Source organism: Phragmites australis, chromosome 1 (genome assembly GCF_958298935.1).
Source record: "Phragmites australis chromosome 1, lpPhrAust1.1, whole genome shotgun sequence".
NCBI lineage: Eukaryota > Viridiplantae > Streptophyta > Magnoliopsida > Poales > Poaceae > Phragmites > Phragmites australis.
In genome coordinates, this window is record NC_084921.1 from 1520444 (window position 1) to 1543256 (window position 22813).

The 22813-nt window shown below is 42.1% G+C and overlaps 1 protein-coding gene and 1 pseudogene across 1 annotated transcript; both read left to right on the forward strand.

The window, feature by feature from the left end:
* Nucleotides 1-836: 836 nt before the first annotated feature.
* On the forward strand, nt 837-14675 carry LOC133910293 (uncharacterized). Its single transcript, XM_062352820.1, has 22 exons — nt 837-1869; nt 2501-2616; nt 3189-3397; nt 3970-4089; nt 4208-4336; nt 4423-4548; nt 5055-5110; nt 5214-5313; nt 5406-5523; nt 6084-6293; nt 6389-6701; nt 10368-10461; nt 10698-10806; nt 11078-11349; nt 11447-11574; nt 11738-11972; nt 12451-12639; nt 12720-13006; nt 13113-13293; nt 13385-13627; nt 13813-13895; nt 14017-14675. The coding sequence occupies exons 1-22, from the start codon at nt 1034-1036 to the stop codon at nt 14162-14164; spliced, it is 4302 nt and encodes a 1433-aa protein (XP_062208804.1). The 5' UTR covers nt 837-1033; the 3' UTR covers nt 14165-14675.
* A 3515-nt stretch (nt 14676-18190) lies between these two features.
* LOC133910522 (zinc finger CCCH domain-containing protein 17-like) lies at nt 18191-21997 on the forward strand (annotated as a pseudogene).
* Nucleotides 21998-22813: the final 816 nt, after the last annotated feature.

The following is a 22813-nucleotide window of genomic DNA, read 5'->3' on the forward strand; positions in this document are numbered from 1 at the left end:
TATAATATTTAGTAAAATCTCTACTACATAAAATCCATACTATATAAAACACGAGTTGATTCACGCGTCTACTCTCCCGTATCCTCCTCTCGTCTAATAAAACCCTTAAAATTCAAATAATTTACCAATTTTTATCATCCATTCTCGTCCTACAACCTTCCCATATCGTTAGACCAAGCCCAAGGGAGTTCCTTCACGGGCAGATTCCCTTCGTGAAGGGATTCCCGTTCCCTTCAGCGCTCCCAACGGTTTCCCTTCACGGTTCCCTTCACGACGGGATTTCCAGGGTCATTCCCTTCAGGACGGGATTCTCTCTCCGTTCCCTTCGCGATTCCTCTCGAAGGGAAGCTGTTGGAGATGAGAGGAAATAAAGGGAATGTGAACGGGGAAGAGAATCGAGAAAGGAACAAAATGAAGGGAAAATGGTTGGAGATAGTCTTACCGGCTACAAATGTAATACTCGTTTTACTAATAAAAATAAATAAATAAATTATGAGAGAAATTAAAGAATAATCTCCTCATCCTTTTTAATCCCATATAAAATTAAATTATCGTTTTCGACGTATTCATTTGACGATACTTTTATGACAATCGTATCTTCGTATCTTAAATTACCATATTTAATATTTACATTTTCTTTACACCTCACACTTAAGCTAGCACGATAAAACGCAGCAGCTAAAAAAGAAATAAAGAAAGCTAAAAGGACAAGCGAAAAAAACGGTGTCTTCTGCTCCACTTGTCTCTACTGCAGTACCTACTCTCACGAATCGTGAAGCACATCAAACGGTCCGCAGCCTTCTCCCTGCTCCCCCCACCCCACTTCTCCTCCCATCCATAATCCATTAAACCAAAAGAAGAAACCAGAGGAAATGGAAAGGGGAAAAAAGGACTAAACCCAAATCGACTCACCAAACCCAACCCGGAACACCCGCCGCCGCCATCGCCGGCGACCACCGCAGCCGTGGTGTCCGGAACCTAGTACTGGTACTACCAACCCCCCTAGAGCCTGGACTCTGATGCGTCCCAGCCCATGGCCTCCCACCTCCGCCTCCTCCTCCATCTCCGCCTCTTTCTGCTCCTCGGCGCCGCCCTCGGGAACGCCGGCCCCGGTTGGGGCGTCGGGCAGCAGGCGTCAGATCGGGCGGAGCCGGACCCGTACTCGATCCTGACGTGGCAAGACTACTCGCCGCCGTCGCCACCGCCCCCGCCGCCTCCTCCGGTAGCGCCGGCGGCGACCTGTGCGGGGGACCTCCGTGGGAAGGGGGACTTACGCACGCGCTGCGAGGTCTCCGAGGAGGTCGAGCTGGACGGTGACGTCTACATCACGGGGAACGGCAGCCTCGTGCTCCTCGCCGGCGCCGCCCTGACCTGCGAGAAGGCCGGGTGCGTCATATCAGCCAACCTCTCCGGTGAGGTGCGCCTCGGCCGCGGCGTGCGCGTCATAGCCGGGAGGGTCTCCTTGGCCGCCACCAACATCACGCTCGCCGACACGGTCGTTGTGAACACCACCGCGCTTGCTGGCGATCCGCCCGACCGGACCAGTGGCATCCCCACGGGGACGCACGGGGATGGTGGCGGACACGGCGGCCGTGGCGCCAGCTGCTACGTCAAGGATGGGCAGACACAGGAGGACTCCTGGGGCGGCGATGCCTACGCATGGTCAGACCTCGAACACCCGTTTAGCTATGGGAGCAAAGGGGGTTCGACCAGTGTTGAGAAGGACTACGGTGGTGCCGGTGGTGGCATCGTGTGGGTCTTTGCGGACGACCTGGTCATGAATGGCACAGTGCTCGCGGACGGCGGGGCTAGCAGTGAGAAGGGCGGAGGTGGCTCTGGAGGGAGCATCTATATAAATGCAGCGACTATGTGAGTGTTTTTGGAATGATTAAAATTCCCGTTCTGCTTTCTGTATACTAAGTGAACTGAGGTATGGGAATCTAATCTAGTTAATTAACTTGAAGTTAAGAAAACAGTACCCAATTGAAGGCCACTGTAATGAATTGGTAGGTTCTGCAGTTTAGGAACAAGTAGTAAGTGGGATTTACGGCAGTATTTGTATTGTGATGATAGTAGCCTAGTAGGCTAAGAGGTATTGAAAGAAGAAAAAAGGATACTCAGATTTCTAAAAGTGTACTCATGTTTGAAGTACTGCAGGGAAGCCAGTAATTAATTTAGGTAGTGGGCTCAATTTGATGGCATGTCTTGTTAAAATGTTAATGAACTAAAATTTAGCTTGGTTGAATCACCTACTTGACCACAGTACAAGAATCAAGATCAAGTGAGTTTTAGGATTTTCTTTCGTATAGAGAAATTAAGGGTAGAAAAAAATCACACCCAGGGATTGATAGAGAGTAGCTAAATGACGCGCATAATTATTTAGTAGATGAGTCTAGAAAGAATTTTATACTGATCACAATAACATAAATATATAATAAAAGTTGTAGTTGAGGAATCTCTAGTGTCATCTTGTTTCTTTATCTAAATTCATATGCAACAGGCATGGTGGTGGCAAGATCAGTGCTTCTGGGGGTGATGGTTTGGCTGGTGGAGGTGGAGGACGAGTTTCTATAAATGTTTTTAGTAGGCATGATGACACCCAGATTTTTGTTCATGGTAACTTGCTCTATCTTATTCACATTAATCTTCTTTTGCTTTCTTCATTTAACTTGTGGTGTTGTTAACAATTTTCTATTTTGGAGAGTTGCAGTTTCAAAGATGCAGATTAGTAGTTCATCTGATGTATATAGCTTATCATATGTTTTGTTTCTTGGTTGCCAATTCTGGTATTTTAGATTTTGGCTCTGTGAAGTTGCCTCTTTATAAACCCTTCTTTGCATTATTCATAGATTTCAATTAAACAAGGTTCTCGCTGAATCGATCTTTACTTTTCCTTCTTTCTTTTATTCCTGGAATTTAGTTTAAGAGCTATATGTTTTCACTGGACCTGCATGTAGTGTGCTGTTTGTATCAGAACAATAATATTCATCTATTTAACCATGGAAGCATCCTACTGCTCCTTTTTAAATTTACTCCAAGGCCTCAATATGTTGCGAGTCTTCTCTTTGTTGTATGAGATAAAACTCCTAGTCTTAGTAACGTTTTCTAGTGATATATGATTGAAGCTAGTGTGTAGACAAATATATCGATTTGTTGTGTTTGAAATTGAAGCGCGACATCTTTTTCAGGGGGGAGGAGTTCGGGCTGTCCTGATAATGCAGGAGCTGCTGGAACTCTCTATGAAGCAGTACCGAAGAGTCTTATTGTTAGCAACAATAATTTGAGTACACAGACTGACACTCTTCTTTTAGAGTTCCCAAATCAGCCACTATGGACAAATGTTTTTGTCAGAAATCATGCTAAAGTTGTCGTTCCCTTGCTCTGGAGTCGCGTTCAGGTATGAGAGCTATCTTGATTATCTTTTCCTACCATGGTGTCTTTAGTAGTAACACTTGCCTTATATATCTGACATCGACCCATTGGGTCCTATGATTTTGCATTTTCACGTTCTTCAATTTTTAATTTCTATCTTTTATAGACTCTCTAGAAACAAAGAATGCGTATGTGAATTTCGGTTGTAGTCATATAGTCAATGCCTCAGTAATATACCACATGGGAACTTTATGTCTGTATCCTAGTTTAGAGTCAAAAGTACTAAAGTCTACATGTGTCATTCTCCCCTTAGTACATATCATGTCAAGAAACCTCTATGATTTTAAAGTTCAAGAATGTACATCTGGAAGTAGTTACTAGAGTCTTAATGTTCCACGAAAATTTTTGTATTCTTTTGCAGCTGAAGCTCTTTACATCTTCATAACTAATGTTACATGTCGTTTGCATAGTCCATGAAGGTGTATGTTTTCTTATAATGAGACACACCTATTTTGGATTTGCTGCTTTTATTTCTATTGACTACGTGCTTTCTCTCTAAAAGATTTAAGTACACAACTGATTATTTATATTTTTCAGGTCCAAGGGCAACTTAGCCTTCTTACTGGTGCTGTTCTAACTTTTGGTCTGACCCGTTATCCATACTCGGAGTTTGAACTGATGGCTGAGGAGCTTCTTATGAGTGACTCAACAATCAAGGTGATTTTTTTGTTGGTTCTTGTGATTTGCTGTCTCTTATGATATTCATTTACTCACCTTCAACTTGGTGTATCTGCTAGGTATGTATTCCTGGGCCTAACTTTAATTTTTCTTCCAGGTGTTCGGTGCTTTGAGAATGTCTGTAAAGATGCTCCTTATGTGGAACTCCAGAATGTTAATTGATGGTGGTAGAGATTCGATAGTTGCAACTTCTTTGCTGGACGCTAGCAATTTGATAGTTCTGAAGGTGCATTGTTGGCCCAGCATTAATGACTGTTTTCTATTTTGCTGCTTTTACTTAATGCACATCATTTTTGCTCATGTATTTGTCAGGAATCATCTGTGATACATTCTAATGCTAATCTTGGAGTTCGTGGTCAAGGCCTGTTGAATTTGTCCGGGGACGGAGATGCAATTGAGGCACAACGCCTTATTTTATCACTGTTCTACAGTGTACACGTATGATAGTTTCTTTAGCATGTTTTGTTTTTGTTTTCCTTATCCACCGCCTTTTCTGATGTATTTGTTTCTTGCTGCAGTTTTCGCGTTTACTTAGTGCAAAACTGTGTTTTCTCTTATTCCTTTTTATTGCATGTGGAAATTTATCTGTGATGCGATTTACAGTTTGCAAATTGCACAGTCTGTATAGCATTTTATTGCTCTATTCGAACCCAAAATGCGATATTAGACATTTGTTTAACTACCCTAGTTAAGATGGCTCATATAGTCATATTTCTCCGCTTATTCAACCTTTAACTGGGGAATAATTTCTACTTCTGGGATGATTGCCATATCGTCTCCTGCTGTGTTATGGTATATTGCTCACGTGGTTTTCCTGTATTTGTAATTCTAATTTATAACCATCCCATTCAATATTGCATATTTTGCCGCACGAGGCATTATGTTCTGTTTTTCCTTTATAATCTATCAAAAGAAAGAATAATGATAAATGTTTTATTTTGTAGGTTGGACCTGGTTCCATTTTACGGGGCCCACTTGTAAATAGAAGTAGCGATGATGTGTAAATACTTTCACCTTCAACTATCACATTGAGATGTTCTTTAGCCATATTTCCTGTGTAGGGAAATTGTTTGCTCATTAATGAGCTCTTGTTCATCTATTAGGGCCCCAAAGCTGAATTGTGAAGACGATAGCTGTCCTGTGGAAATAATACATCCACCGGAAGATTGCAATCTAAATTCTTCATTGTCATTTACCCTTCAGGTAGATTCATTTTTTTTTTGAATGATCCAACAGAGTGTTTCCCAGGTTACTTTTCTGATGCGATACAACTTATGGCCCACTTTCCCCTTTAGGTATGCCGCGTTGAAGATATTGACGTCTGGGGTCTTGTACAAGGAACTGTAATTCATTTCAATAGAGCGAGAAGTGTCACTGTGCATACATCTGGGATCATCAGCGCATCAGGCTTGGGTAATTTGTTTTCTTTCTGTTATTTGTCAGAATTCTTTGTTGGCTTGTTGCCTTTTGGCTGCAGTTCTAATTTCTAAGGACAGCAGGTATCCCTGTGGATGAGCGAATCATATCATTAGCTCAGCTATAGCTACAGTTGAAGATTGTTGTGGAAACTTGCAGAGTTATTTGGTTGCTTAGTATAAGAGAGTGGCACACATACTATGATCTTTAAACCCATTTATCCTGAACATATTTCAACAATGATGTTTGGCATTCATCTAGCTTGTCAAGATGTCATGGTATAATATTTTTGGCAGGAATAAATGTTATCTTATATTCCAACCAAGTGACTGAAGATTTATTGCACTCTATAACGTTGAATATGTCCTTTTTTTGCCCTTTCTATTCTATATGTTATGCCTGCTATTACTTCTTTTGCTAATCCATATAGAACAAATTGATCTTACATTTGCTAGTCTAAAGCTATTCTTTCACATTGAGATGATTTTTTTTTGAGTCTGGTGGCATGCTTTCTCCTACTTATAACAGAATTTAAATTTCGTTTATTCTAATTTCAGGCTGCCGAACTGGAGTAGGACAAGGAAAAATGTTAAGCAGCGGCATAAGCGGTGGTGGTGGACATGGTGGTAAAGGTGGGGATGGTTTTCATGATGGAAGCCACGCTGAGGGTGGACCTACCTATGGTAATGCTGATCTACCTTGTCAACTTGGCAGCGGCAGTGGGAATGACACTACAGGATTTTCCACAGCTGGTGGTGGTATAATAGGTATGAAGGTATCACATGATTCAGTTGACCTCAGTTTTTGCTCATAGTATGTGCTAAGAACTCATCTCTTAAACATTGCTGTAACTGCACTCCAGTGATGGGTTCATGGGAGTATTCTCTGCCAAGTCTTGCCCTCTATGGTTCAGTAGAATCAAATGGTGACAGTTATGCTGATATGGTTACTAATGGCTCCATTGGAGGACCTGGTGGTGGTTCTGGGGGCACAATTCTTCTATTTGTGCGCACTTTGTACCTAGCGGAAAGCTCTGTCTTTTCGAGTGTTGGTGGCTTTGGAAGTTCTGGCAGTGGTGGGGGTGGAGGAGGGAGGATTCACTTCCATTGGTCTGAAATTCCTACCAGAGATGAGTATATTCCTTTTGCAGCTGTTAAAGGATCAATACTTACAAGGTCTAGTCTGATTCTTTCTCTAGTAATTTTAGTATCCTTGTTTTCTGGATGAATTCATAAAAGGTTGCTTTGGTATTTCTGGCGATTTAGGTCAGAACACGTGGTGTTAGTACTATTTATGAACTTCTATGTTCTAGACTTTTAGTTCCAATTTAATCTTGCAGTGACTACTATTCTTGTCTAATCTGATTTCGTTTTTTTCCTTCCGAAAATGCGTTCTCACTCGTGCCCATGCCTGGGTTTGTAGCCACGGCACGGGCAGCCCGCTCTTTCTTTTATCACCGTCATCTATAGCATGGTTTTTAAGGCGGCAAGGCGAGGCGCGGCGGCCCACCCCCTTCCAGCCGCCTAGGCACTTAAGGCGCGTGTGAGGCGATGACATACACACATCCTAACCTTCATTGGCTCTAGATTTTAGTACCAATGTAGCACATATACTTACCTTTGCTTTTGCTGCCAATGATCCGACCTCTATTCTCTTCCCTTCTCTTTTCTTCTATTCTGACTAACAAAGTAGAGTAGAGCAGTGCACAACAGACTAGCATAGCAAAGCGAAAGGCATAGGACCAGAACAACGTAGAACACAATACTACAGCAGAGCAGAGCATGGAGAAGGAGGATCGGAGGATTACCTCCTCTCTTGTTCGGCCACCGCCGAGCAGAGCAAGGAGGGGATCCAACCGCCAAGGAGAGATGGGATCCCGCCGCCAAGCAGAGAAGAGAATGGATCCTGCTGCCGATCACACCAGAGCAGGGATCCCGCCGCCAAGCACATCAGAGCAGGGATCCCGTCGCCAAGCACATCAGAGCAGGGATCCCGCTGCTGAGCACATCAGAGCAGGGATCCCTCCGCCACGGAGCCACCTCTTTCCCTCCCTCTCTGTTTCTGAAGGCACTCTGAGATCCCACTGCTCCGCCGGTCACCGTTAGTTTCAGTTTCTGCCGCCCGCCGCATCTTTCCCTTCCTCTCTATTATTTTGTTTTCTATTTCTCTCCCCTTCTTTCCGCGCGGCGCACCCCTCTTTCCCCATGCGCGCCTCTTTTCCCGCTTGCTTGCTAGTTTGGCTTCGTTGAATGGCATCCGCCTCAAGCCGTTGGGTGCCAAAGTGATGCCTTATTGCGCCTAGGCAACGCTACAACGCTCAAGGCGGACACCATAAGCTCGGATGGCAAGGCGACGTCGACACCTAGAGCTTGAGCTCGCCTGGACTCCTAGGGGTGTGTTTGGATGGCCTGATGCGCTCGTGCAGGCTCCGCTCGTCCGTATACGCGTGAGGAGTCAAGCGTTTGGTTGTCTGAACGGGAGTCGTGCGCTGCATCCGCCCGTGCAGCTTGCATCCGCCCGTGCTGCATCCAGAGTACGCGGGAATCGGCCGTATGTCGCATGCTGGCTCGCCGAGTGCAGCGTTGTGTAGCTGGGTCCACTCGTCAGTGACAGCGAGTTTTCTCGTGCAGTCTCAGATTCAGCCTACCAAACACAAACTCAAATTCAACCTGCATCCGTTGATCCAACCAACCAAACACTCTTCTTTTCTAAAATACAGCTCCCCTCAGCCTGCTTCCTCTCATCCAGGATATACGATGCAGCTCTACAAGACACGTGCAGGCAACCAAACACACCCTAGGTGACTCCTAGGTGTCGCCTTAAAAATCATGATCTATAGAACTATTTTGTGTTGTATGCCTTGATATTTTGGACCTTTCATCAGTATCTCTGCCAGCCTTATCATCAACTTTGTAGATGGTGTCATTTTTTTTGTAGACTTGCTATTTATGTTTCATATTCTTTTTACATTGGTGTGTCGGCAGTTGGAATTGTCACATCTTATACAGTAAAGCAATGTGGAAGGTTCTGATATTATATAACAAAATTTGTGTAGAAATTACTGTAGTAACGTTTCACAAGAAAAAAATGGGCACACAAAATAAATGACCTAGTATTCCAGAACTTATCTAGCCTTACATCTAGGATAGCTGAAAAGAGCATATTGGTGCTTTAAATGTGGACTTAATCGTCACATATCATGTCTATGTTGAAGCTTAATATAGAAGATGGCACTGTAGAGTGCCACGTCACCCCGTTTTCTTCGTGCTATCCGATTCAGATCAAATTAAAATACACCTAAAGAAATAAAATAAATCATACAATCTAGAACTCATTACAAACTTGTAGCCGTGTAAGGCTAAACAACACATCTCTCTGAACACAGACAAAAGAAGTAACTTATTTCATACGAGTTGCATAATCATTTTCTCGTACCATTGATAATACGAACTTTCCATGCTAAATTAAAAGGAGTTGGAATTTCCGCATCAACATGCTGGCTTGCTAGTTCTCAGGATTTCTCAACGTGGAAACATTTTAGTAGGATGGCATCTGGTCTTCATATGGTTTCCTCATATAATATAGCCCTGCTTTCATATGGTTCTTACCAGTGTTCACCTATATGCTACTAGATGTAGACAAGCGGTCACCTCGTGGTTAGCTTCTAGGCTGTCTAGACGATGACTAGACGATTTTGTAATGTAGCAGCAAAAATGAAAACAAATCTGGTGCCTTGTAGCAAGCTAGGAGTAGCATGCAACAGAGTGCACAAATAGAGCAGAGCACACAGAAGTAGTAGCAGTACAAGCAGCAGAGCAAAGCACACAAGCCATACCAGGGGAGTAGAGCACAGATCCGGTGGAGGAGGAGCACAGATCCGGTGGAGGAGGAGCACAGATCCGGGGAGCTGGCAAGCAAGGGAGTTGTGGAGTGGAGGGGCAACGACTTGGGCCTGGGTGACAGCGCAAGCGCGCAGGGCTGCAATCGGTTGCACGACAGATGAGAGGAGACGAGACAAAGACTTCAGATGCCAGATGGGGAATGGTTTAGGTCTTTGTGTGTGGAATAGTTTGACGGGGCCAAAATTTCCTCCCCCGTGCGGCCAAAACATTTACTCCCGTGCGTGGATCCGCATTTACTCTCGTGCCTCGTCGCGTCCAGGAACCATCTAGCTCCGCCGACTAGGCCGTCTAGACGGTCTAGCTGTCTAGAGTTGCGCCTACCCCCTAAACTGGGCGCCGAGCCTTCGACTAGCGTCTAGTCATCTAGACGCTCTAGACAATTGTCTATGCGAACATTGGTTCTTACCGTCCTTCATAGCGGTAATGCCTTTGTGATGATAACATGCTGTTACTACTTCAATAGATAGAAGTTCTTTTGTGGAATTCTCATCCAATCTGCACAAGAACCATCTTGAACAAGCATTCCTGTCAGTTCGAAGGTGACCTTAGATATGAAAGAGCATGACAATTTAAAACTAAGACTTAATTCCACCAGTTTTTGACACAGATCATTGTGATCAAATTTGATTGTGTTTAAAATATTTATGCGTCAATTACTCTGACTTTATGTAATGCTGAAATAATGTGTTGAATTAGACTTTATGGAATGTGCTGTCAAAGTGAGTTGTACTATATTTGATGCATGTGGTGATGAAAAATCTGAAATCCATGGTTGAGCTGTGATGTGCATGGTATAGCTTAAGTTGAATTTTGTAAATTTTCCTTTCATCACCAGTGGCTTTTGTGTGAAGGATGCACTCATACACATGTCCGACATGACTGTAATGTTTTGAATTTGTATGTATATTGTGAGTATGCTAACTGTGTATTCTTATACAGTGGAGGAATCAGTAAAGGGCAGGGGTTTTCTGGTGGGAATGGAACAGTTACAGGAAAAGCTTGCCCAGAGGGTCTTTATGGCACATTCTGCAAGGTAACTTGTTTATATGTTTGAAATGTGATCTACCCTGTCTTATTATTTACTTGTAACATGTTGAACAGTGAAGTTTGATTGGTTAACCACCCAAGTGTTCTGTTCATGATAATATTTAACATGGTTGTTGCAAAATTGAATAATTATGTATCTAGTTCTGTTAGTTTTGATGGCTATATCTTCGGTAACTCTATTACTACTTAACGTGGTGGTAATTGTTTCCGTGTAAATTGCAGGAATGCCCTTTGGGAACATACAAGAATGTCACTGGATCTTCTAAATCTTTATGCTTTCCATGCCCTCCAGAAGAACTCCCTCAGCGTGCTATATACATAAATGTCCGAGGTATTCTGTCTATTTGTTTGTTTTTTGATGTGGTATATAGCGGAAATGCAACCTAAGAACAACATTTTTGACTTAACCTTCTAATTTTCCCAACCACTTGGCCTCTTTTTCGATGAAGATTTTTTTTCGCTCCTGGTCACGCGTGATTTCTCCCTTTTTCTTCTTGGTTTTAGCATAAATCCTTTTACCTTTTCTTTTGATATGCTAGCTAGGTATCCAGACAATTTTGTTACTTTGCTTGGATATTACAAGCCTTGCTTATGTTTGACAGGAGGTGCTGCTGAAACTCCATGTCCATACAGATGTGTGTCTGACAGATATCGCATGCCTCACTGTTATACTGCTCTTGAAGAATTAATATACACTTTTGGGGGACCTTGGTTATTTGGCCTACTTCTTTCGGGCCTTCTTATCTTGTTAGCTCTTGTTTTAAGTGTTGCCCGAATGAAATTTGTTGGTACTGATGAGTTGCCTGGGCCAGCTCCAACTCAACAAGGATCGCAAATTGATCATTCCTTTCCTTTCCTAGAATCACTAAATGAGGTACTTAATACTTTTTTCTTCTCTTAGTTCTCCAGCTCACATCTTAAGTACCATGTGGCCATCCTGAATTCTGATAGAAGTTTTTCTGTTGCTGCAGGTCTTGGAAACTAATAGGGCTGAAGAATCACACGGTCATGTACACAGGATGTATTTCATGGGTCCCAACACCTTCAGTGAACCTTGGCATCTCCCACACACCCCACCAGAACAGATCACAGAGATTGTGTACGTATACTTGTTCAAAAGTGGACCTAGATCCAACCTTCCCTTCACCCCTTAAGCTTTGTTGATTTTCTCTTTTGACTCAAATACACCTTTTTAATCTGCCTGTTGGAAGTCCTATCAAAATTGAAGTCATGTTCTAGTTGTGCTGTCTCTTCATTGTCAGGTATGAAGACGCGTTTAATCGATTTGTCGATGATATAAACACCCTTGCAGCTTATCAGTGGTGGGAAGGATCAATTTATAGTATCCTTTGTATACTTGCATACCCCCTGGCTTGGTCATGGCAACAGTGGCGTAGGAGAAAAAAATTACAGAGACTTCGTGAATTTGTTCGCTCTGAGTATGATCATTCATGCTTACGGTCTTGCCGTTCACGTGCGCTCTATGAAGGTCTCAAGGTCTGAATTTGTTTTTCTCAGAATATTCAAATGCCTTTTGATTTCTTGGTCTTCCTCAGAACATCGAATACTTTTAAGTTCTTAAAGTTGGATCCTTAAACCTAGACTTCAGTTTGCGTGGTGAGTGTACCCACTGTCAACTAATAAAAAATTATCTGAGGGGGTGGCATCCAAAACTACCAAGATTAGAAGTAGTAGTCTCAAAGATGCTACTTTGGGTGGATAACAAGAGTTGTTGTGTTGATGTTAATATTTCTATAAATCAGAAAACATTGTCACTGAATTTATTAAGATCCCCTGGAATTACATTCAGGTTTAAGATAAACCATCTGTAAATAACCCTTTTACTGTTTCTAGTACCCTTAGTTTGGTCAACTGTATACTGTTTACTCATGTTCTCATTTCCAAAGCTAGATCTGTACCTTCAAGCTTGTCAATTTCTGGAATTTAAGATGATGCTGGCTTTTCCAATCTATAGGTGACCGCAACTCCAGATCTAATGCTAGGATATTTAGATTTTTTCCTTGGGGGAGATGAAAAAAGGCCTGATCTTCCACCTCGTCTTCGTCAAAGATTTCCAATGTCCTTGATCTTTGGAGGTGATGGAAGTTACATGGCTCCATTTTCACTTCATAGTGACAGTGTTCTCACTAGTCTAATGAGCCAGGTATGATTTTAAGATCTTCCAAACTGCACTGTTTATGTCTTGACACTTTTCCTCAGAACCTCATGTCATATCCATTACAGGCTGTTCCCTCATGGATATGGCACCGTCTTGTAGCTGGATTGAATGCCCAGCTGCGTTTGGTTCGACGTGGAAATCTGAAAGTAGCATTTCTTCCTGTCCTCGATTGGCTTGAAACTCATGCAAATCCCTCTTTGGCAGTGAATGGTATCCGTGTTGATCTTGCCTGGTTCCAAGCTACAGCATTAGGGTATTGCCAACTCGGTCTTGTTGTTTATGCTGTTGAAGGAGAACCAGCAGGTGCTGAACCTGATGGTAGCCCTAGAACTAAAATAGAGCAACGTCCACCGTGAGTTATTATGAGCTTTGCTATTTGTTATTGGTCTTGAGAATTCATCATTTTGCTTGCCAATCATCATTTATCAATTATTGCTGATGGCTTCTTCATCATGCAGAGCGCAAGACACGCTCGCTGGTACTCAACTAGGCCAGACAAGGATTAAGGATGCTCTTATGCGCAAAAGGATTACTGGTGGAGTTCTGGATAGTAATAGCTTAAGGACACTCAAAGACAGGAGAGATATTTTTTACCCATTTTCTCTTATCTTGCACAATACTAAGCCAGTTGGGCATCAGGTTGTTCTCCGCCATTGTTTCAATTCGCAGAATAATTGTGAGCTATTTCTTCATGTCGCGCTAATCATAGTTCTATTGTTCTTAACTGCAGGATCTTGTTGGTTTAGTAATCTCAATATTGCTTCTTGCGGACTTCAGCTTAGTTTTGCTTACTTTTCTCCAGCTATATTCATACTCTATGGTTGATGTTCTCTTGGTTTTGTTTATTCTTCCTCTTGGGATTTTGTTGCCTTTCCCTGCTGGTATAAATGCTCTGTTTAGTCATGGACCGAGGCGGTCAGCAGGCCTTGCTCGTGTATATGCATTGTGGAACATAACTTCACTGGTCAATGTTGTAAGTATTCTCCGCCCATCTACATTTCAATGTTACATGCTTATTGGCATCTACAATGTATTTGATGCCCCCGAAAGCTCTGTTGTTAGGATTGGCCTCTATTATGCATAATAGCAGCAACCGGACTAGCTTATTTATATCAAGTTTTACTCCTCTATAACCTTCATGTGCTTGTTTATCACTAGGTTGTGGCTTTCATATGTGGTCTTGTACATTATAAGTCATCAACCAAAAGACACCCGAGCGTGCAGCCATGGAATCTGGGAACGTAAGCATAATTTCCCCGCCCATCCACTAGCATCTTTTGAGAGTTGCATGCAATTAGGCTACAACACATCGTTTTCCCCACCTTGCCACCTCGTTTTTCACATATCATGAACTCTTTCCAGGGATGAAAGTGGTTGGTGGCTCTTCCCGACCGGACTCATGTTGTTGAAATGCATCCAAGCAAGGCTCGTTGATTGGCACGTCTCTAATTTAGAGATCCAAGACCGAGCAGTCTATAGTAATGACCCGAACATATTTTGGCAGTCATGACACCTGGTGTAACTGAGGTCCCTTTGGAAGCTTTTTACAACTCGATTTTTTGGGAGTTGCTAAAAGGAAGAGTGCGGGCAGCAAGGCCTTTCTTTGTTGACCAGGCCAAAGAAGCAACTACAGCGGTTGTAGATGCATACTTCCGCGTCCTTCGTTAATCATGTGCAGTTGCAACCGGTGTTCTGTTGTATATATAAAGGTGTACTTGATCCATTCTTTGTAGGATTTAGACACCATAGAATTATAAACAAGGGGTCTCTAAACAATGCCAAATCTAACTTAAGAGACGCATTGGCGGGATGTGGTTTTGTTATTGCTGTTCTCTTGCTATCCAGCCCTGGCCCCTGATGTTGTTGAGCTGGGCATAGGTAAGTCATCAAAATGCAAAACCTTTTGTTGTATCTGATGTTCTAATTGGTTTTCACTAACACATAGCAAGGCTGATAGAGTGCTGTGACAAATTGATATAAGCGTTTTTAGGATGTTGATTCAATGTGCTTGTTTCTGACGTTTTCCCCCTGTACTTAAATATATCAGGCTTTGGTCAATAGTTTTTTCCGGAATCTTATACTTTGCTCGCGAATATAGTGCGCACGCCTTTCTTCTCCGGCGAGCCGCCGCCTCCGACCATCACGCCAGCACTTCCCTAACCTCCGCGTCGATGTTCCCTCGCCTCCCGCAACTGGATATATCTGAACAAGAATGGTCCCTGCTAGTCGTTGCTGCTCCCTCCGTGCTTCCCAAGCTGTGCCTCTCCCCTTCCCTCTCCTGATCGCCAATTGGCAATTAGCTAGCTCGGCTACCACGCCAGCCGCGACGGATATATAATGGACCAAAGAGTTAAGATTGTCATAAAATGGAATGGAACAGTAAAATGGAATGGAACAGTAGAGTGAGAATAAAGAACAGGATCAAGTCATCTTTGATTAATCATTAATGTACATATTTATACAAAATGAAGAGATGTAAGTTACTGCTAGGTTGGCACCCCTCCCCAATAAACACATGCAACTGCACGTTAGATGTTTGGTCACAAAAGATGTTAACCGCAACACTCTCCTTGAGCAACTTCGTCATTTGTGCATTGAAAACTTCTACAAAAACATGAGGAGAAAAAAAAGATGATAATAAGCCATTAAAAATTCTTTTAAAACCCAGTTGAAAAAATATTGGAAGAAAATGTTATGGCATATATGAATACTTGTATTAATATTGCCTCATTAAATTTTTATGAGAAACTTCCTGAAAAAATCATAAAAGAAATAGTACAATATTTGCGATCTGATTATAATTTAGGAGTTTACTCCCTCAATTTTGCAAATCTTGTACCAATTCCATGAACATATTTTTGGAATGTAGATTTTGGTAAGGACTTTGTAAATGCATATGCTAGATTTTCAGAAGGTTTTATTTGCAAAGTATTTATTTCTTCATTTTTTTGTAGTTCATGTGGAAAAATAAATTTAGGAGCAATGTGTTTAGTAATATCGCACCTTATATGACATGTTTGCATTTGAGTAATACAAGCCGCATTATGTTTATAGATAATAGTAGGCAATTCTAATAAACCTATACCACATGACATTTGAATGTGATTAATCATTTAATGAAACCATACACATTCACGTCATACCTCGTACCAGAATAGTTAGTTAAAGTAGCCACCAAAGTTTGTTATGATAACTTCCACGGGAAAGTTATACCACCATATAGAAAGATAAATCCAATTTATGATATGATATTACGAGGATCAGATAAATATCTAGCATTTATATATTCTACCATGATCATATCTTGATTTTTCTGATAGAATAAACCAAGATATATTGTAACTTGGAGATATCTGAGGATATTCATTATGCCACCCAAATGTCTTTTTATTGGGGTTGCACTATATCTGGTAATAAGTAAACTGCAAATGGTATTAAGATATGGAATTTCAGGCCCTAATATCTCTTCATCATCGTCGTCTAGGTCTGAATGGATCTTTATCCATATCAAAAAATCGAAAAATCATAAGATTTTTAGAGGGATATGATTTATCCATATTGAATTTTTTCAATATTTTCTAGATATATGTAGCCTGATGTACTGATATTCTTGAAGGAAATTGCTTAAGTTGTAGTCATAAGCAAAATTTGGTTTTATCCAAGTTTTTCATCTCAAATTCCGTCATAAGATGATTGCTTACTTCTTTAATGTCTATTGTATTTATGATGATATTAAGATCATCGACATATACTGAGATGATTCAAAATCCAACTGATAATTTCTTTATGAATACTCATGGACAATTATCATTATTTGAGTAACCTTTTTGTAAAAGGAACTCACTCAATCATTTTTATCACATTCTTCTTTACTGTTTTAAGCAATATAGTGATTTTTGTAGTTTTACACAGTACATGTTGCGATTTGATTTTGGATTTAGAATCTTAAGCCATTGAAGGTCTTTCATATAGATATTCGAATCAACTGACCAACATAAGTATGCAGTTACTACATCTATCAACTGCATGGTTAAATTCATTTGTATTGCTAATAAAATTAAATATTGAAACGTTATTCCACTTATAACAGGTGAGCATGTTTCATCGTAATCGATGCCTGGTTTATATGTGAACATTTGTGCTACAAGTTTCACTTTATACTCATCACCTTATTGTTTTCGTTTCTTTTCTGAATGAAAACCCATTTGACTTCCACAAGAAAAACATTATAAGAACTAGGTATTACTGAGGAAAATACATCTTTTTAGTTAAGCGAGCGTAATTCTACCTCAATTGCTTACTTTTATTTGACACAGTCTAAGCACTTGAGGCACTTTGCAAAATATTTAATTATGGATCTAGTTCGAGGCCTTTGGTAATTTTTTAGAAGAAATATATATCGATAATTGTGGTCTTTCTATTATATAATTCTCTTGAATCGATATAGTTTATGGAAATTCAATGTATTATCCATTCGAATAGATTTTATCATGTGTTTAAGATAATTGGCTCTTAATTTGATAATGTGAGTAATTAATTTAGCAAAAATATGGTTCCTTATGGATAAGAGAGACACATAAGACCATCTCATAGATGCATTGATGAGCATCATAAAGTATAAATGGTCTACATAGTAGTTGAATAGGGCAACATATATCTTTTTGAATGTGTTCAAGAAACTTGAGTGACTCAATTTTAATTTTAAGGTAAGAAAAAAATTAATTTTCTTGATGCACATGATGTGCATATAAAATTTGATGATTTTAGGAAATTTGTAGCATTTATGTTATGACTTAAAGAATTGTTAATATTTTTTCTCATTATCTCTAACCTAGGGCGACCAAGGTGATCATGCAAAATCTTGAATTTATCAAGAGTTTGAAAAAATATTTTGAACATAACATGTAGTATGAGTTTGATATATATAAAACACAATAAAGATAATAAAGAATGAATTTTCTCAAGTACTTGTTTGTCAGAACGTTAACCTTGGTGAGAAGTAGATATGCATCACGGTTTTCAATATGAGTTTTTGCATGGAAACCATTCATATGTATATATTTAAAACTGTGTAGGTTATGGATGTAATCGGGATACAGAAGTACATTATCGATTACTATATTTGTTCTCATGGGAGGAATAATTGTGGCTAGACCCGAACCAACAATTAATGTATAGTGACAGTTATAATCTTTCTATTTCTCTTTGTAAGATTATGAAAATATTTGATCTCACTTATTATGGTGTTAATAGTATAATTATTCATTAAATAAATTTCTTCCTCCATCTGATTACTTCCAAAAAAAATTCGGCAATTGTTTGGTCTTCATGGCCGATTAGTGTAAGTGATTAAAAAAACGTGGCTGATAAGGTGTTATAAAATGGAATGGAACATGAGAGTAGAGAATAGAATCAAGTCATATTTCATTAATCATTGATGTAAATATTTATACAAAATTAAAAACAGACATGTTGGAGGAGCATCCCTCCCTAACAGAGATGTGCAACTGCAAAATGCAGTTAGATGTTTGATAACAAAAGATGTTAACCGCAACAAAGATTTCGCGTAGCCCCACGTCGACGGTCACGATCACCTGCCTTCTTCCAAGTTTCACCACGCCAATCACCCGTGGAAACCTAGCGCCGCCTCGACCTCGCCGTCGCCGCGCCGCGCTTCCACGAGATCGGCACCAGTCACCGACATGCCTATCTCCTCCACCCTCTCCGCGCGCCTCGGCACCGGCAATGGCCCCGCGCCCCCGCCCGCGCGGTGGAGCCCTTACGCCCGCCCCTCTGTGCCTGAGCCCGGCGGCGGCGGCGGTGGCGCCAAGGCCTCCCGTCCTCCCCTCCGCCTCGATCCCGCGAAGGCGAGGCTCCTCGGTCCCGCGCCTTCCGGGCCAGGTCGCCGTGCCGAGCCAGCCGCGTCCGGTGCTGCTGCCCCCGCACGACGGCGCCGTATATGCGAGGCGACAAATCCGAGGCCTGTGCCGAAGCCGAAACCGGCGGCAGGAGACGAAAAACCGCCCCTTAAGGAGAAGTGCCGCGGTGGTGGCGGCGGATTCGTCTTCCTCTGCGTCCTCGCTGGACACACGGAGGTGCGTGCTTCCCTGCCTCTCTCCAAATCCGCGCAATTTCAACGTGACCGGGACCCAATTTGGACATTGATTTGTGGCAATTCTGCGACATGTTTCTGATGATGCAAGGAATTTCGGTCGAGTAGTTGATGGGTTCTTACTGTCATCATTGAATCCCGCAGGCTATCAGTGGGATCTCTCTGCCGCTGGGTTCAGACAAGCTTTACTCCGGCAGCGTCGACGGATATGTTCGCGTTTGGGACTGCAACTCCGGCAAGGTAGCTCGGTTCCCGGCTCCTGGCAATCTCATCTGACTTTTTATGCACGGTTCAACTTGGGGTTGCATCAACCTCGATTCATCCAATGCTTATGGTGTAAGCCTGTGTCACCAATTGGCAATCCGGGATTTCTTCTGATTGCTTAATGGTGGATGATGTGTCATTCGGTTCGAATTGGATTGTCCGTTGCACGTCTACAGTTCTGGACATGTTGATTGGGCTGATTGTTCTTGGAGGTTCTTCACCTGAGTCAGTGATTAGTGTGCCCGGGATCAGTTAGGGAGTCCATCTGGCCTGTTGGCTGACAAGCAAGGGGCTCTCCGAGATTACACTTGTCTCATTTGCAGATGATCCTACGTTTTTGTAAGAAAAATGAGTAGTGAGAAAAAAAAGATAAAAAGTACACAAAAAGGGAAAAAAGATATTGAGAGAAATGAACATATTTTCTAGATTGAGAAGAGGAAAAGAGATCTTCATGTACAAGATAAAAAAAATACGATTCTAATATGCTACTGCATTGCCTTTTCGTTCTTAATGTCTGCAATAGTGTGTTGATGTCATCAAGATGGGAGGCAAGGTTGGCTGCATGATCACCGATGGCCCGTGGGTGTTTATTGGAATCCCGAAATCCGTGGAGGTGATAGTCTTGTTTCATGGATTCTAGTGGGAGCACACATTCATTTTATGTTATACCATATGGTGATGTTATATTGAGGGTTGAACTGTTGATTTTGATTGGTACCAGATATGGAACACACAGACAGGGATGAAACAAAGTCTTCATGGTCCTTCTGGGCTGGTTTGTTCCATGACTATAAAGAATGAGATGATGTTTGCCGGTACGGGGGATGGTCGCATCATGGCTTGGAAATTCCCTTCTAAGGAGATCAGCATTGAACCGGTGGCAATCCTTAGTGGCCATGCACGTCCTGTGATTTCACTCTCTATCTCAGCAGCAAGCCTGGCTCACTTGACAAGACCATCAAAGTAAGCATTTTTTCAAGATTTTGCTCACATTGACCACTGAATGTTATGTTGGTACTGATGAATTCTTTCTTTTTTATCAGGTATGGGACCTTACAACCCTGCAGTGCGTCCAAACACTGTCTGAGCATAAAGCTGCTGTAACATCTGTGCTTTGTTGGGATCAGAAGTTACTATCTTGCTCCCTGGACAAGACTGTAAAGGTCTGGACTCTTTCAGAGTCTGGAAGCCTTCAAGCGAAATATACCCATGCTGAGGAGCATGTAAGTAGTGCATGCCTGCTTCTCATGTGTTGAAGTCTTGAAGATATCTCGTTTTGTTTGGTTGAATGCTGCAGACTGTTTATAGTAAATAGTTAATGGCATCTGCATATATTTAGTTGTAACTAAATTGTATTATTAAGGTTGAGAATTAAGTAGCAACCTTTACCTTTTGCTAATTGCAGTGCTTGGTTGAGCTATTTTTATTCTTCTGAATGTGGGTTCAGCAAAGAAAAATGATAGCGTGTGAAAACGATGATGTTTTTTAGTTTGTTTCACCAATCAATGAATTTTGTGTATGCACAGTGGTTGTTACTTCTGTTCCTGTCTTTCATGCATCAATTTTGTTTCTTGTGTGCTTCTGCATTGATCAGCTTCTGTATGTTCTCAAGCGACAACACAATGCTTCTGCACTAGCAATTACTTCACTAAAATCAAGCGGAAGATGTTTGCTCAGAGTTGTTTTGTTGCCGCAATTGGTTTTCCTGTTCTTGCTGTCAGTTTCATGGAGGACTTAATTGTCGGGACTTCATCTGCATTCAGCCAAGCAATACGATTCATACGTATGGTCTCTGAATAAGGTGTAGCATAGGCATACTGGAACCCCTCTATGTAGGGTGTTCTTCTATATCATATTGACAAGGATGGCATGCGGGAGATTGCTTGTCTGGTGGGTCTTCTTGGCCAACTGGAGTTGTTCTTTTATATAGTGAACTGGGAACTTCATAAGCCTTATTGGTTGAGAACTTCAGATGGTTGCACTATCAGTCTGCTCAGTTCATCTATTTGCCTTGATGAGTATTTTGTATCTTAGAACTCAGAAAGCAATTGATTAGAGTTTATCTTGGAACTGATTAGAGCCTATCATCAACAACTGAAATGCAGTCTGCTTGAAGCAAGAACTAACAAAATTGCCTCAGAATGATGTTTCTTTCTGAATTCCGGATTTTTTTCTGGATTGTTTGTCAAGCGCTGTATTCAACCTTCCTGTATCTATACCTGTATGTCCAAGTGTCCCCTCAATGTATTATTTTCTCGTGTAGTACTCTAGATTTGGAACTAGTTCAAATAATTACCGTTAGAGGTTCTGTTGAGTTCCTTAGTAAGATGGTCTCAGAAAAATGTGCTGTGCTGCGATGGTGATTGGCCATGGAGATCATACAAGCGCAATGAGAGTGTCCTATTTTTCACTCGATTTATTTGCCTCGCACTAGAATGATTTGTTTCTGAACGTCTTGGTAATGCAGTTTTCTGCTGTTTAAATGTCTGTCGGTTTCATCACAAGAACAAATCACGAGCGTAGGCGTTGAGGCATCGCTTCCTAACTGACAAGAGTTCTGCTTTTGCTTGGTTGTCATCTTTCAGGTTCGATGAGATGGGCACGCTCTTCTCCAAGAAGGAAGTGAGGACCATCGAACTCGCGGCCGGTGGGCTGCTCTTCACCGGAGACTGCGCTGGCGAGCTGAAGGTGTGGAGGTGGGCGCCCCAGCTGGACTAGGAGGCAGCACCTGCGGCGCCTCCAGAATCTGCAGTGCAACGTCATTGAATAACGGGTGTTCCTTCCACGAGCTCCATCATTGTGTCCATGTAAATTATGGCAGCTCCAAAGTGAAGTGCTGATCGATGTAAAACAAAATGGATCCGGATCCTCTACAGTAATGACCAATTAATGTAGAGGACCACTGTATGGTAGTATAATGCGCCATCTGCTACAGTACTATGCATTAATTAGTGGTTACTGGTACAACAGTACTTTGGTTTACTGTGCTGATGAAAAAGTGCTGTAGTGGCAATAATGTAGCGGTCATTTTGGAGGTTGTCTTTCGATCTGATGGCTGCGAGTAGGGATGATAATGGGTACTGCTACCTGATGGGTAATTACTTCATTAGAATCGGATATTTTTTATATCCACGGGTTTGTTAGCGGATAAAATCTTCATCTATTAGTGGAGCGGGTCAGATACATTTTTGTAGTACCCGAACACGTTTACCCATAGGTTCTAGATCCCCTACCAGTCACCAGCCCACCTCCTTCATCTGACCTAAATTACCCATGCAACGTCGCAACCTAACCCTGTGAGGGCGTGAGGTCCTAACCCTGTTGCCCAAATACCCACTCGTGACTCACCCTTGTCTGGCTGTCGCATGCCTGCACAACAATGTTGCCCTCGTCCACTCTGTCGCTTAGCGCTTGGTGCGTCGCCCTTGCCCAATGCCTCCACCGTGGCATCGATGCATTACCTAGTGCCTCCGTTGTGGTGTCGACGTGTCGCCCTTGCCACCTCTACCCATTGCCCGTGCACCTGTCACTTGTCACTCCCCTCTCGACCCCCGTCAGCCACTGCCGCAGTCCTGGCCAGTCGCCTCCCAGCCGTCATCGCTAGATCCCGGCCGATACCGCCAGATCCCAGCCACTGCCTCTTTCACTTGATCCCGCTTCGAGCGACTAGGGTTACTCCATGGCGGCACTCTCCGACACCACCGATGATGACAAACCGGTGACGATCCTTTGATTCCTTCTTCCTTATTGCGGCTAGCCATCTATTGACCCCGCAGGCAAGAA